At 40.4% G+C, this 14080-nt stretch overlaps 1 protein-coding gene across 14 annotated transcripts in view; it reads left to right on the top strand.

The window, feature by feature from the left end:
* Positions 1 to 13545, top strand: part of znf618 (zinc finger protein 618) — a 33125-nt gene extending 19580 nt beyond the window's left edge. For 8 of the 14 annotated variants that reach the window (XM_034204335.1, XM_034204266.1, XM_034204257.1 and 5 more), the window contains 5 exons: positions 795 to 839; positions 1512 to 1589; positions 6141 to 6299; positions 7180 to 8282; positions 9480 to 13545. In XM_034204335.1, the coding sequence (XP_034060226.1) occupies positions 795 to 839; positions 1512 to 1589; positions 6141 to 6299; positions 7180 to 8282; positions 9480 to 10010 (1916 nt within the window). In that variant the 3' untranslated portion in view covers positions 10011 to 13545. The remainder of the gene's footprint in view (positions 1 to 794; positions 840 to 1511; positions 1590 to 6140; positions 6300 to 7179; positions 8283 to 9479) is intronic. The other 6 variants (XM_034204273.1, XM_034204314.1, XM_034204241.1 and 3 more) reach the window with 3 other exon arrangements.
* Positions 13546 to 14080: the final 535 nt, after the last annotated feature.

Genomic DNA, 14080 nt, shown 5'->3' with positions numbered 1-14080 from the left:
TTGGGTGGAAATGTATAATTTCTGCTCAAACAGTAAAAGGTATTTTCAGTCCTGCTAAAAGCAGGTATATAAGTATGTGTGTCAGTATAGATAGAAACAGTGCTTCTGCAGACATTGTTTTGTTTGCTGATAATGCCCGGGCTGAAAATGGAGATGGAGGGTGAGTAGACGGTGTAAAGAGGTTTATGTGACCTACCTTGCCTCAATTGTGACGATATAAAACTGAAGTCCATGAACTCTATCATTATTATTTGTATTATTCCGCTCCACACAATTACAATTGAGACCTTGTTGAATACCATGCTTCTCTCACACTAACATTCAAGTGCAGTCATTTTAATAAAGGGACTCAGAAGCCCTAAAAAGCACGTTTTCTATCAGCTTCTTTCTTTGAGCAATGCTTTCCTACAAAAACACAACATCTTCTACAAAAGTCGCAAAAGTCTTGTATGTTTCTCATTAGAGTTTTCTGTCTGTTCTGTTTTGTCTTTGCTAAAAAGAAATTCAGTTTGAATGGCGCTGGAATCAATCCATACATCCTTGGGATCGATGCAGTATTAAAATTGCTTGTATAAGGTTTACATAACCATCAGTCACTGATAAAAAATTCTGTAAGGTGTTGTCATGTTTGGAACAAATCAATGGAAATATATTTTTTAAATGTTTCCTTTTTTTTTTTTTTAAGACACTGACTGAATAAACAAAGGGAAGCGTGATTTAATTAATAAATAAAATAGAAGATGGAGAACCTCCTGTCTGTAGTCTTATCTCCCTCCCTCTTCTCTTGTCCACAGGAACTCCGAGCCCTCTGGTGGCCAGCGTCTTCTCTACAAGCCAGAGTGAGTCCAATCCCACCTACCTGCTCACAGCAGAACATTCATTCTACTTTCTCATTTCACCTTTTCTTTTCTTTTTCCTGCATGCTTTGATTTTTTGAGGTGCTAATTGTTTCTCTATAATCCATTGTGATTGAACAGTTTTTCTGCATTTAGTTTCATGATTGTTAGGCAGAACTTTAGAGCCATATTGTAAATCTGAATTGAATTCTGACCTACCTTTGTCTTAAATTGACAACTACAACTAAGCATTGGCTGAATTAAACTGGTACATGGTTTGTTTTGGTGGACAAAGATGGCTAGAAAAGCTGTTTCAACTCATTTGCTGTACATCTTGTATTTTAACATGTTAACTATGTGTTTATTATATTTGTTGTTGTTTATGGAAAAGGCTTTTCAAACCAAGGACTTTGAGATTAGATGACCAGCACTTAAGTCCCCACATTGGCGCCCGACATACACATTATAAACGTTGCTTTTTATTTTTATTATTTGCAAAGTAACATACAAATTGGATCAAATTTGTTTTAAATGCTGCTGCATATTGAGTCACTTTAGGCTATACAAATCACAAAAGCATGGATAAGTGAGGCTAGAATGTGGACGGATGCACAGTGTATTCATTTGTCCCTCCACCAAAGCGTCAATGCACTTGTGGCCCTTGTGATTTTTTAGAACCCTACACTTGTGGTGCCTGTGGCATCCAGTTCCAGTTCTACAACAACCTGCTGGAGCACATGCAGTCCCACGCTGGTGAGTCCACCACTACAGATGCATGTTAAGCTCAACAGTGAAACAAAAACAGAATGTGAACACACCCCCAGTGGCTGCAGTGCATGTGAAGGTCTGTATGATCACACATAATACTTAATTGCGAATTGAGTCATAGGCGTTTAAACCTTGAGAATGTAGCATTTGTTTTTAATGTTCCAAGAAATATATTGTTATAATCACGGTTGTTGCAGATCTGGTTCTGGGCTGGCTGAATATGACGCTCTTATGTTTTGTTACAAAAGCTCTAGTGCATCATACATGTCCCCATTGATATACACAGCATTATCTTTTATTAAGTATCCTTTAGTACATACAATGTCAAAAATAAAGACTAATTCCAAACTTAGGCAAACACACCCCAAAGTCATGACAAAATGACTTTAGAGGCTTCTCAATTTTTAAATTTCCCCTCCTCGACTCCTATCCTCGTGAGTTAGTCCCGCCCACAGGAGATGCGAGTGGAGGACTGACGGCCTGTCCACACAGCGGCTTTGGAAAAAGCTTGCCGGCGGGCGTGTCTGAAGCTCGACCAACAACTAATCACATGAATCTCCCGCCCCTGACACACAAGCAGCGGTTTGATTGGCTAGAGCTTGTACTGGCATATGATTTGATTGGCTGACGCTTCCACCGAAAGCTTCAAAAGTTGAACATTGCTCAACTTTTGCAGCCTGAAACGCCAGGAAAGCTCCGCTCTGCTTCCCACAATGCAGTTCGGCGAAAAGGGACGTCACCCCATTCAAAGTGAATGGGCAGAAGCGTTGGAAGAAGCTTCCAACACCGCTGTGTGGACGGGCCGTAAGGAGGGGAACCGAGGAGAGAGGAGGGGAAGCAGCAGGCGGTTAGAGAAATGAGAACTCCTCTCCTCTGAGCGGTCATTTTAAAGAGACGTCCATTAATGATGACAGGAGGCACAGCAGCACTCTGTCTGATAGACAGATGTGTTCATGACGACTTATATATTTACTTTTGAGGTGACGTGCAACAACATTAACATTAACCTTTCTGTTGGTCGCTTGTTAGCAGACCCTTCACGCGATGGCAGAGCGAACAGGTACAGGCAGGGCCCATAATGATAGCCCTATAGTTTAAATCTACTACCCACACATGAACATGGGTTACTATTTAAAAAAATTAATGTATTTGTAAATGTATTTAGGAACCTATCCATGTGATTTTTAGTGGGGGTCGACCTCAAATCCTCTAGGGGGGTCCAGGGGCATGCCCCCCCCGGTAAGATTTCATTTTTTATTTTGGAGTTAAATGCATCAATCTGGTGCATTTTGAGGGGGAAATAAAGAGACTAGATCTATGGAAACACCTATATTAAACAGAACTGTATACATTTCAATAATCATAAAATCATGGCCATAACCAACAACATCCCATTTCCAATATGAAAAAAACACTGAAACTTGTTTATTAATTTATTTTTGGTTCATTTATAGTTGTGAGTGTGTCTGTGCTCCTGAATCAGCCTCTCCTGTCTCCCTCCTCTCCCCCCTCTCCCCCCTCTCCCTCCTCTCCCCCCTGCTCCTCTTTGAGGCAGCAGCAAAGACTAGTTTTCTCTCAACAAGTTTTAAAAGTGTATCTTACCTTTTTTCACCTAGTTAACTTTTTATTTATTTATTCATGCATATTTTACTAATCACATTACATTTCATTTAGCTGACGCTTTTATCCAAAGCGACTTATAATGACCGATTACAGGGACATTCTCCCTGGAGTAACTAAGGGCTAAGTGCCTTACTCAAGGGCACACTAGTGGTGGTGTTCCTGGCGGGATTTGAACTCACAGCCTTCCGATCTTCAGCCCACCTCACTATCCATTAGACCAAGTACCCTCTCAAATGGAAATATGTGTTTACATAAATGGTGACCACACCGTTTGAGACCCACTGAGAACTTAGACTAAGCTAACTATCTAAACACTCAGAGAGTGCTTTACCTCACCTGAGCTGAGGTTATCCCGAGCTTGAATGACACACAGAGACCAATCAAGGGCTTTGATTTATGATCTGTATGACAGTGGCCATGTCGGCAGGCCACACCATGTGGACAGCCAGTCACCCTGTGTGAGGCAGGCCACTTAACAGGCCAGAAGGAGGCGAGATCAGAGCAAGGGAGCGAGGGATCATTGTCCACAAGTTAATCGATCGCAGATGGCGTAGTGGTCACGGACGAATAAAAAAAAAAAAAAACCTAAATGGGTCGCGAAATATACTTGGGCGGCCGTTAATATACCTGGGCGGCCCGCCCAAGTATAGTCTGTGTGGGAAACCCTGAAGTTCTTAATAAAATTGGTACTGTGGAACTCAGTACTTGTTAGACTACTACCACAAATACAATGAGGTACTTTTACTGTGTACCTTTTGAGTAGTACTCTGTCAAACTCCCGTCCTGAGCACAATAATTTCGGTATTGTATATGAACTATGAATTATTGTACTCAGGACAGCAGTTTAACCAAGTATTACTCCAAAAGTACAGAGTAAAAATACTTGATTGTACTTGTGGTAGTAGTCCAAGTAGTACTTAGTCAAACAGTATCATTTTCATGTAGAACCTATGGTAACAAATCTTTTTATCCCTCAACAAATATAGCAGAATACATGAACTTGATTTGACCAAGCGCGAGAGACGGCTGAGTTGACTGCAGTGTTCCACTGCACTCCGACAGCACTGATCACTACATCGAGATTAAGATTAAACACATTTATTTCATTTTGGAACACACACATATACCTATGGAGTTGGCCAGATGTGTGTAAATTACTGTTCATAGTAATTTGAAAACAAATGCAGGTGTCGGACATACACAAACACACCGAACACACACACAGAGCGGAACTGAGCACAAACACACACGTAATGCGCCTTGTGGACCGGACATCTCCTTCATAAAATCAGTAATAGGGGGAATAAGTGTGTGTGTGTGTGTGTGTGTGTGTGTGTGTGTGTGTGTGTGTGTGTGTGTGTGTGTGTGTGTGTGTGTGTGTGTGTGTGTGTGTGTGTGTGTGTGTGTGTGTGTGTGTGTGTGTGTGTGTGTGTGTGTGTGTGTGTGTGTGTGTGTGTGTGTGTGTGTGTGTGTGTGTGTGTGTGTGTGTGTGTGTGTGTGTGTGTGTGTGTGTGTGTGTGGTGTGTGTGTGTGTGTGTGTGTGTGTGTGTGTGTGTGTGTGTGTGTGTGTGTGTGTGTGTGTGTGTGTGTGTGTGTGTGTGTGTGTGTGTGTGTGTGTGTGTGTGTGTGTGTGTGTGTGTGTGTGTGTGTGTGTGTGTGTGTGTGTGTGTGTGTGTGTGTGTGTGTGTGTGTGTGTGTGTGTGTGTGTGTGTGTGTGTGTGTGTGTGTGTGTGTGTGTGTGTGTGTGTGTGTGTGTGTGTAACAAAGCAGTCGTTCTTTAGCTGTCTAATGAAGGTAAACACAGCGAAGGATGTGTGTAAAAGACACAGCTCCACTTCCTACTTGGCGAACCTGTAACTTTCTCGTGTGCATGAGAACGTATCTCTTGCGCAAGAGAAAGTATATCGTGATGAGCAAAACCATGTCACTTGACCCAGGTGGTTTCCACAGAACGGACAAAACATGTTTAACGACCATAAAGGTCCATACGTACCGGCGGTCTATCCGCCAAAACAAACTTAAGTTTGTGTCAGTCACTTCTGGTATGATGGGCATTCCCTTTCCGGTTTGATTCTCTAGTTTGTTAAAGTTTTTCGGCAAATGTTAGTGTTTTGGGAAATGGTAAAGTCTTTCGACACTTGTAAATGTGTCTATAGCTTTGTAAAAGTGTGTTGCGTCTTGTTAATTTGTTTTTGTTAATGTTAAATCTTTTTTTCTTTGGTAAAAGTGTTTAGCTGTAATGTAAATGTGTTTTATAAAATGTAAATTTGTCTCAAGCTTTGTTAAAGTGTTTCACACTTTGTAATTGTCGATTGCACCTCAGCCACCGTAGGTAACAGACTAATACAACTGAATACATCTGACAGTGGTGTGAAATAGGATAGCAAGCAAACGCCCATATTCAGTTTTTATTTGATACATTACTGAAGTGCAGTTTGTTTACCCTCTTAAGCATGAATCATGTTGCCTCTCCCCGTGTGCAGTAAGAAATATGATTATAGACTAGAATACTGTTCTCCAGGCTTCTTGGAAACAGAATACATGTACACTGATGATGATATCTTACTGTTGGCTTTGCCCTTGGATCCTTGCTTTTGGAATGATTGCTGTGAGACTGACCTCATTTAAAAATTGCAAGATTTGTAGCTGAACCTATATGAGCATTGAGGAAACAAATCAGTTTAATTTCTTCTTTTAAACATGCTCTGCTAGTTTTGACGCACATGTTGTAAATAATAGAGTCCAAGAAGCCATGTCATATAGTTTTGCTGTCAACTATTTTATTTGTTTAATTATGGGCCATCATTTTCTTTTCAATTCTTTGCATTTTTCTACACTGAAAACACTTAACATACACTTAAAACTATATAGTATTGTCACCTCTTCCTGATGTTAATGTCTTCTTCTCCTCAGCTGACAATGAGAACCACACCAAAGGGGAGTCTCCCAAAATCTCCTCAGCCTCCGTTCCTCCAGAGCAGCTGTGGAGAGGCTCTCAAGGTCCGGCCCATTCCTTAGTAAAACTACAAATCCAGCCTCAAAGTATCCCCCAGAGAAACCACACTGTCAGCCGTAAGTACTTCAATCATCTTCATACATCTCACGCTGTGATAGTTAATGCGTACCAGGTTGCCCCCCTGAAAGAGTGGATTCATCCGTGGTTGACTCCTCAGTCGAGTTGAAACACAGGGGTTTTAGTCCGTCTGCAATAGGTTTTTATTATAGCAGTGCAAGCTTGGAGCCGAACAGCCAAATCCTATTTGATTGAAAATATCAGAATCTCTTTATTCGTCCAAAAAAGGAGAAATTAAAAGTGTTCCAGCAAAGTGTAAATGGAGACGTAAAATAATAGAACACTATTATATGACATGTACATAATATTTAAAATAAACATTAATACATCAAAATGAATGCAAAAAATAATAATATTAATAAAATAAATGTAAAGTAAAACAAATAGGTTATAGTGATTTGGGTACAACCCTGTTTATATACAGGCTTAAAGAATGTTTTATAACCCCTTGACTAATCATACAGTGTTATTGTTAAAACAATCTGAAATTGTATTATTAGGGAGCCTATGTTGGCCTTGGGTTTAAGAAGCATAACGTATCACTGCAACATCCCTGGTTCGCTTTCTGCTATAGCTAGTAATGCGGCATTCCCCCCCTGTCAGACAGATACAAAACATGGATTAGAGCAATAGCAAGATAAATGAATCTTAATATATTCTCTACATTTTCCCTAAGTTTGAAGTCAATCTGGTTTGTAAAACAAAGCCATGTTTTTTACCATGTCATTTATGTCTTTATTCTCTATGATTCTGTAGCTCATTCCCCCTATAAAGAAACTCTGTATTCTCTGCCAATATATAAAAAACATCACTACTAATTATCTTTCTTGTCAATGTTTTACTCTGTTTTCCTGTCAACCCATCTGCTGTGCGGGCTAGCAGACAATAATGGACTACCTGAGAAGGAACGACAGCAGGTGGCTGAGCGCCTCTTACGGGTAATGTGTTCAGATCTGAGCATGCTAAATGTGCTCAACAGCAAAGACTTCCTGAAGTTGGCACAGACCCTGGTGGATACTGGAGCCCGTCATGGTGCCTACTCCACCCGTGACGCTTTTGGCAACATGAGTGCCTTGGCGCTGCGCCAGCTGCCCCGCATGTACAACCAAGTGAAAGTCAAAGTCACGTGTGCTCTCGGCTCCAATGCTTCGCTGGGCATCGCCGTCACCTGTCACTCCCAGACATCAGGCCCAGATGCTTGCTATGTTCTCACAGCCTACCAGGTGGAGGGCTCCAGGTTGAAGCGCTATGTGCTCGGTGTGAGGGAGGCTGAGCTGAGGGAGGGGCCCGAGCAGGTCCAATACTGGGTGCAGAACGTGCTGTCTGAGTTTGTGATGTCAGACATACGCACCGTGTATGTTTCTGAGCCTAAAGCGTGGGCAGCAGGATTGGCGGGATCACCCCTGGGTGCTGGTGGTCGGAGCAAGGTATGCCTACGATGCGCTGGGTGTTCCCTCGGGGCTGTCGTCCAGGCAGTTCTTGGGAAGCGCAGCCTCCAGGCTCGAGGTCTTCATGAGTTGGCTGAGCTTCTCTCAGCGTGCCGAGATATCGCCTCCTCCACCACGCTGTCCCTTCGCGACGAACAGTACTTCAAAACATCCACAAGCACAACTGAGGACGGAGCACAGGGCGGCCCTGCACAATGCCCGAACCCTCCTTGCTGGGATCGTACGGCTGAAGCTCTTCTTCAGGTCCATGCTCACTTTGAACAGATTTGCGAGGCTTATGGTCGCAACAAGGCCACAGCTCCTCTCCTCCAAGGTCTCAACAAGCATCTGCTCGGTACAATGGCATGTCTGCTGGCTCCTCTGCGTCTTGCAGCTCTGGAGCTGAGCACCCAGAGGAGACCCACCTTACAGCAGGTGTTACCCGTCTACCTGCGCCTGGAGAAGTTCTTCACATCCAAAGCTGGAGAGGCAGGAACTGGCCCGGCTAGCAAACTCTGCCACTACTTTCTCGAAGCACTTAAGGAAAACTTCAAGGTACTAAAGTTTGATACATTTTATTATTTTAAGAATTTGCTGTCAAAATAAGAAGATTCATCTTATATGTGACCCGCTCTATCGAAATCAGTCGGAAGTCGCAACGGCTCAATTCAAAATAAATGTGGATTTACGTAAAAAACTATTTTTTCGGGGTTTGGGTGTTTTGTTTGATTTTAAACAAACAAAGTATTGGCTTTCAGAATATGAAACTTTTATTTCCAAAATCACACGATAAATACATTTTTTAAGCTTGTAAAGGGACGAAGACAGGCACCTCTCACTCGCAATCTGCTCTTCCAGCAGCGCCGTCCCCCCTCCCTCCGGCTGAAATTATGAATGTAAGAGTATAGTAATCATAGATAACACGGCAGGGTCCGTTACAGTTTGTTTTCATCTGATTTCAATTAAACAAAGTCTTGGCTTTCAGAATATTAAACTTGTTTCGGCAAATTCAGATGATAAATACAACTTTGAAGCTTCAGCATAATTACAAGCGGAGAACGGAGTAACTTAACATCACAGCAGGCATAACAACAGCCGGTGTTTCTCGTGAGTGTTTTCCCCGGGAAACACACAATACACACAAACGCAAAATTACACAAACACACACACACACACACACTCGCGAGCTTCCCCTCCAAACAAAAATATCTTCCCTCCGTAGTATTTTGATCATTTGCTCCACTAATAATCAATCAGATCGATGGATTCCAGAGAAGAGAAAACTTTGAAGGCCTTTTTCTCAAAATGATGTCTCGGTGACAGTCATTATATAATGTGACATATTTCGCTTAATATTTGGAGTACAACAACAATCCTGATATCATTAGAAAGCTAGGAATATCCTCTTTCCAACAGTGTATACAACTCAAAATGTGTCTTCGGGTCAATGCAACTGATTTCGATGGAGCAGGTCACATATACTGTAACACATACAGATGGGTTTATTTTTTAATCTACTAATGCCAATAGATTTTGTTCAACTTCGCTTGAATCAAATTGATGATCTTTAAATTGAAACCAATAACAATTAAGTAAACACAATATTAGATTTCACCCAACATTTGATGCCACTGTAGCAAGTATGCATTGTAGCTTAGTACCCAGCCATACTAAAGAGAGTCTTGTTGTATGACAAATACATATGAGTAATTGGTTTGACTTGCAGTCATTGAAATGTTTTTCTGTCACTAGGTTGAACGAGCCCACCAGGTAGCCATGGTGCTGGACCCGCAGGTCAAGCTGTGTTCGGTGCCCGCCTACCAACATGAAGACATAATCTCCCGCGCATGTGAAATGGCTGCTGAAAACAGAGATGGAGGTATGAGTGGTGGAGGAGGTGGTGATGAGCGGGACACTGATGGCCCACCAACCCCTAAAATAAGCCGCATAGAGGGAGCGGGAAACAATGGCGGCATCATAAGGGGGACTTCCTCCTCTGGTAACGATGATAGTCATAACCAAGTTAGACAAGAGATGTTTCAGTACCTGGCCGAGCCTCTTCTCCAAGGCACACCTGACCTCTTCCAGTACTGGAGCTCTCTGGTGAACGAGAAGTTCCCCAGGCTCTCCCGCTTGGCCATGTGGCTCCTCGCTGTGCCTGCTGTGGGCATACGCAGCGAGTGTGTGACTGTGTGTGAGCAGAGCCTGGCTATGAAGAGGAGGCAGCAGGTCACCTCTGAGGAGATGAACAAACTCATTTTTCTTCGCTCCAACATGGGCTAGGAGAGAAAAATCAACAAACCCTAATCAACCAAACCCTCGCCTCCAACCAATGACTGAAGACTATTATTTACATACTGTAGGTTTAGACCAACTGTAAACTTCAATGTGTTAAATTACTTCTCAAGACAGATATTTACAGGAATCTCACATTGTATAGGTTGCAAACACCCATAACACAATACAGCTTATTACATATTCTATAGGGAGAAAAGACTGTTGTATATTACTGTGGACAACATTTAGGGGTGGAACGGTAACCCTCAAAAGATTGTCTTGTTCGGTATGCATCACTTGGTTTGGGATGCAAATGTAAGCAGGATCAGTCTCATCATGGCCAGTGAATTACTCCAGCCTAACGGCTAAACTGCTAATAGGCTACAATGCTGTTATTCTCACTGGATGGCAACATTTTCAGGTAAACTCAGATTTCACTGCTTGAAACTATTGTCATGCACCTCTGAAAACATACAGCAGTAAGCATACACATTATTTAGACAATTATCATTTTCATTGGTGTATGACAAAACAATTCAAGAAGTGAATTTAACTGCCACTGCACCTCTGACAACTAAGTGTAGTAGGTTTATTATTTACTATCACATATCACTGAAACACTTAATTTCAACATATTCTGCCACAGGAAACACTGAGCAAAATATTTGCTGCTAATTTGAAGGTTGCTTCAGTGGCCTACAAATGTAGCTTTGGATCATTTGAATGCATTTTTCATTCAAAAGGGTAAAAAGCTGATAAAACATTCATAAGGATGTTATGCTTTCCCTTTTTGTTTATGTTACAAATTGAAAGAAAAATCACCAATGGTTGGTTTTTGCTGCTGGATATGCAAGGAAAATGGCTAGATTTGCACAGAAGGGACCATTTAATTCAATTCAATTAATATAATCCAAGCTTTTGTTTGAGTTCTCTTAATATACATAAAGAGGACAGCATCATGTTAAGCATGTTTGTGCTTTTATACAACAATTTCATTCAGCCTTACCATGGCTGCGTGCCGTGGCACCAAAGGGTAATTCAATAACGTATTTGATAAATATATCTCACATCATCATGTAATAGTTGATGTTATATCCCAGCTTGTAGGTCAATGCACAATAATGACTTCTCGAGGTCGTTTTGTGTGGCTTTATGATGCAGCGCTGGTGCTTCAGATAGTCATTCAGCTCTGTGAAAAGAGACCTCAATATCCTTCTCTATACCGGAGACATTTTGTCTGTGCATTGTCCTCAGATAAACAGCAGTAATGTTATTAGTTTGGTAAGCTTGTACACAAGGATTTAATTTATAATTGAAAACCCTTGTCTATTTTTTTTCAAAGCTTAATTAGAAAGATAAGAATATAATCATTATTTTATTTATTTTTTCCTCATCTACCATTCTTATAAGCATTGTCTTCCTTATGTGAGCTACATTTTTCCATTTTTAAAGCACTAAGCTTTATCAAACCTACCTACTCAACACGACTGTTTTCACAACGCTCCTACGGTTCATTATTAATGGTAAATTATTTTCTGTTTATAAAATCAACAGGATTTTCTCAGGAATGCACCCTAGCAGGCACCGCCACTTTTTCCTCACTGTACCGAAAACACACAAAACTATGACCTCAATGCGGAGGTATGAACTGAACCGTGACTTTGGGAAACGTTCCACCCCAAATACAGTTAGTGCCATTTGCAACAAACAAAGAAATATATATCATCTTTTTCAGGATGAAGCAAATTCTGCCAGGACATTAACTTAAGTCAACACAAGGTCAAGTGGTTTAATGTTTTATGAATTCCAGGACACACTTACGTGAGCTAATACCTCCTAAGATGACTTGGATGAATGGAAGTTATACTGTAAAATAGTTTGTTGCTTCTGGTACTGATACGTAAAGTACTGGTTTGTCATCTTGTTTTTGGGGCCTTATGTTTCTTTTCATGCGACCACCTACAGTGGGAGCTAATGTCATGCCTTTTTATTGCTGTTCAATGGCATTCTTTTCACCATGTTTTCTCAAGCTTTTATTTTGTTTTATTCAAAGGAACCTCTGCCTGATGAAACAGTGTCCTCTAGTGGTCAAATGTGGACTTTAAAAAAAGTGCTTTATTCCAAAGTTCAAGTCATCTCTGGGTTTCTAAAACAGGTCAGGTATTATTTCAACAATAACACACCCAAGCACAAGTATCCTCTGTATAAGCCTATATGCAGCAGGTCAGGTTTGAACTGGGGTCATACCAGAGCAGGAAGGTTTATCAATACTGATGTAACACTCAATTGTATTTTAGGTATCTATCTTAATAGTTGTGGTGCAGCTTAAATATTGTCTTTTGATCCTAAAAAGTGCAGTTCAATAAATAAAGGCAAGGCAAGTTTATTTACATAGCACCTTTCAACACAAGGCAATTCAAAGTGCTTCACAAAAATGAAAGACAGATAAAGCTACATCATATTATGTGAATTATAAACACTCAGTCACATTTCAGAAAATCAATTGTAAAAAAGTATTGCAGTATCATCTTTTCAGTTTTCTGCCCCAGTACAACTCAAGGTACACTCACATTTCACTTTTAGTAAACTACATTTTGTTCAGTCTCCCATTCATTTAAATTAAATGTAACAAATTGAAGCTTCTGTTTTGGAAATGGATAAGAGACTATTATGCCCCGTCGCACTACTTTATTTATTTGATCATCACACTCACCATCTTCAAACTGCTGCACCACCCTCATGATCACATCAGGATTTATTTATGACCCAGGTCTGAATCGTCTTTATTCGAGGGCAAATTGGTTCAACATTACTGTATCATTTAAGTTTGTTAGGACACAGGAAGTAGGAAGTACAGGAAGTCAGTACACTGCACATGGACATTTAAAGGGCATTACAGTAAATGTTTCAAAGTGTAAAGCCAAGAAAAGACGGGTCTCTCTAAGAAGCAAAGGTTTTTGGTCCAGCTGAATTCAGCAGTTTTCAGTTATATGAGAAAATGTGTTCACATTTATTATACATGCATTAATATGACTGTCACTCAAAAGTGAATGGCTCTGCTTTGCAAACGGCATCATATTGTTTTGAATAGACTGTTGCCCTCCTATACCTCTAATAACAACTGATTTACTGTTCCATAAATACACTTCTTTTCTTTAAGAGTATGTTGCCACCCTGCACATTTTTGCTGTCCTCTCTGGTTGAATGCTTTCACCATCAGTAATGGGTGGATGGATGTGTTCTGAAATGTCTTTTTGTTATACCTCTTAATAACTATACGTGATGTTGACAACCTGAACATCACTGCAGCAAGGTGAGAGGTTAAACCACTAGAGGTCAGCAAAGACAGCATTTTAAAGGGGTGTTGGATTACTGTTGGTAACTTTCCTTTTTTTCTTGCATTAAGATTCTTGGAAGGAGTTATTTCATTGATATATTCCAATATGTATCTGTTTTCCCTCTCTAAGGCTGGGGAATTACTTGATTCAGTGTAACCAATATACTATATCATCGTGATAAAATGTATACTGCTGTTTTCAAACTGATTTATTTCGCACATTTATATTTTGGTAAAAGAAAATCGTAACAATACAATGTTTTACCTCAGTACTCAGACACTAATGTTATAATTTGATTAGAAATCACATGGTCATACAGCATTTTGCTTTGGTTTAAGATAAAGTTAAAATACTATACATTTGGTTTTCAGTTTCAAAAGTGATCCTCGATTGAACAAATTCAAAGGATGTTTCTTACAGTCTTTAGATAAGTATTTTAAATAGGATATGCTCTGGGACAAAAGGCCATTGTTGACGTCATTATGTCAACTTAATTTGACTTACAAATAGCATTCTTTTTGTTGTTAAATGAGAACTATATCTAAGATATGCATGCTTTTAATAAGAGAATTGATATATAAAGTTAGAGGCAACATGATTCACCTCCATCTGATTAAACAAGGACGCTAATTAGCAACACGGAATTCATCTTGACCTTGTTGGGTGATGCTGATCGTGGGTTGGTGTTAATGGGTTGACATCATCCATCTTCAGAGGATGTTTTGTGTAAATACAAGA

Source organism: Gymnodraco acuticeps, unplaced genomic scaffold (assembly GCF_902827175.1).
Source record: "Gymnodraco acuticeps unplaced genomic scaffold, fGymAcu1.1, whole genome shotgun sequence".
NCBI classification, from domain to species: domain Eukaryota; kingdom Metazoa; phylum Chordata; class Actinopteri; order Perciformes; family Bathydraconidae; genus Gymnodraco; species Gymnodraco acuticeps.
Note: the sequence above shows the minus strand (reverse complement) of the source record. Positions and strands in the feature narration are given on the sequence as shown.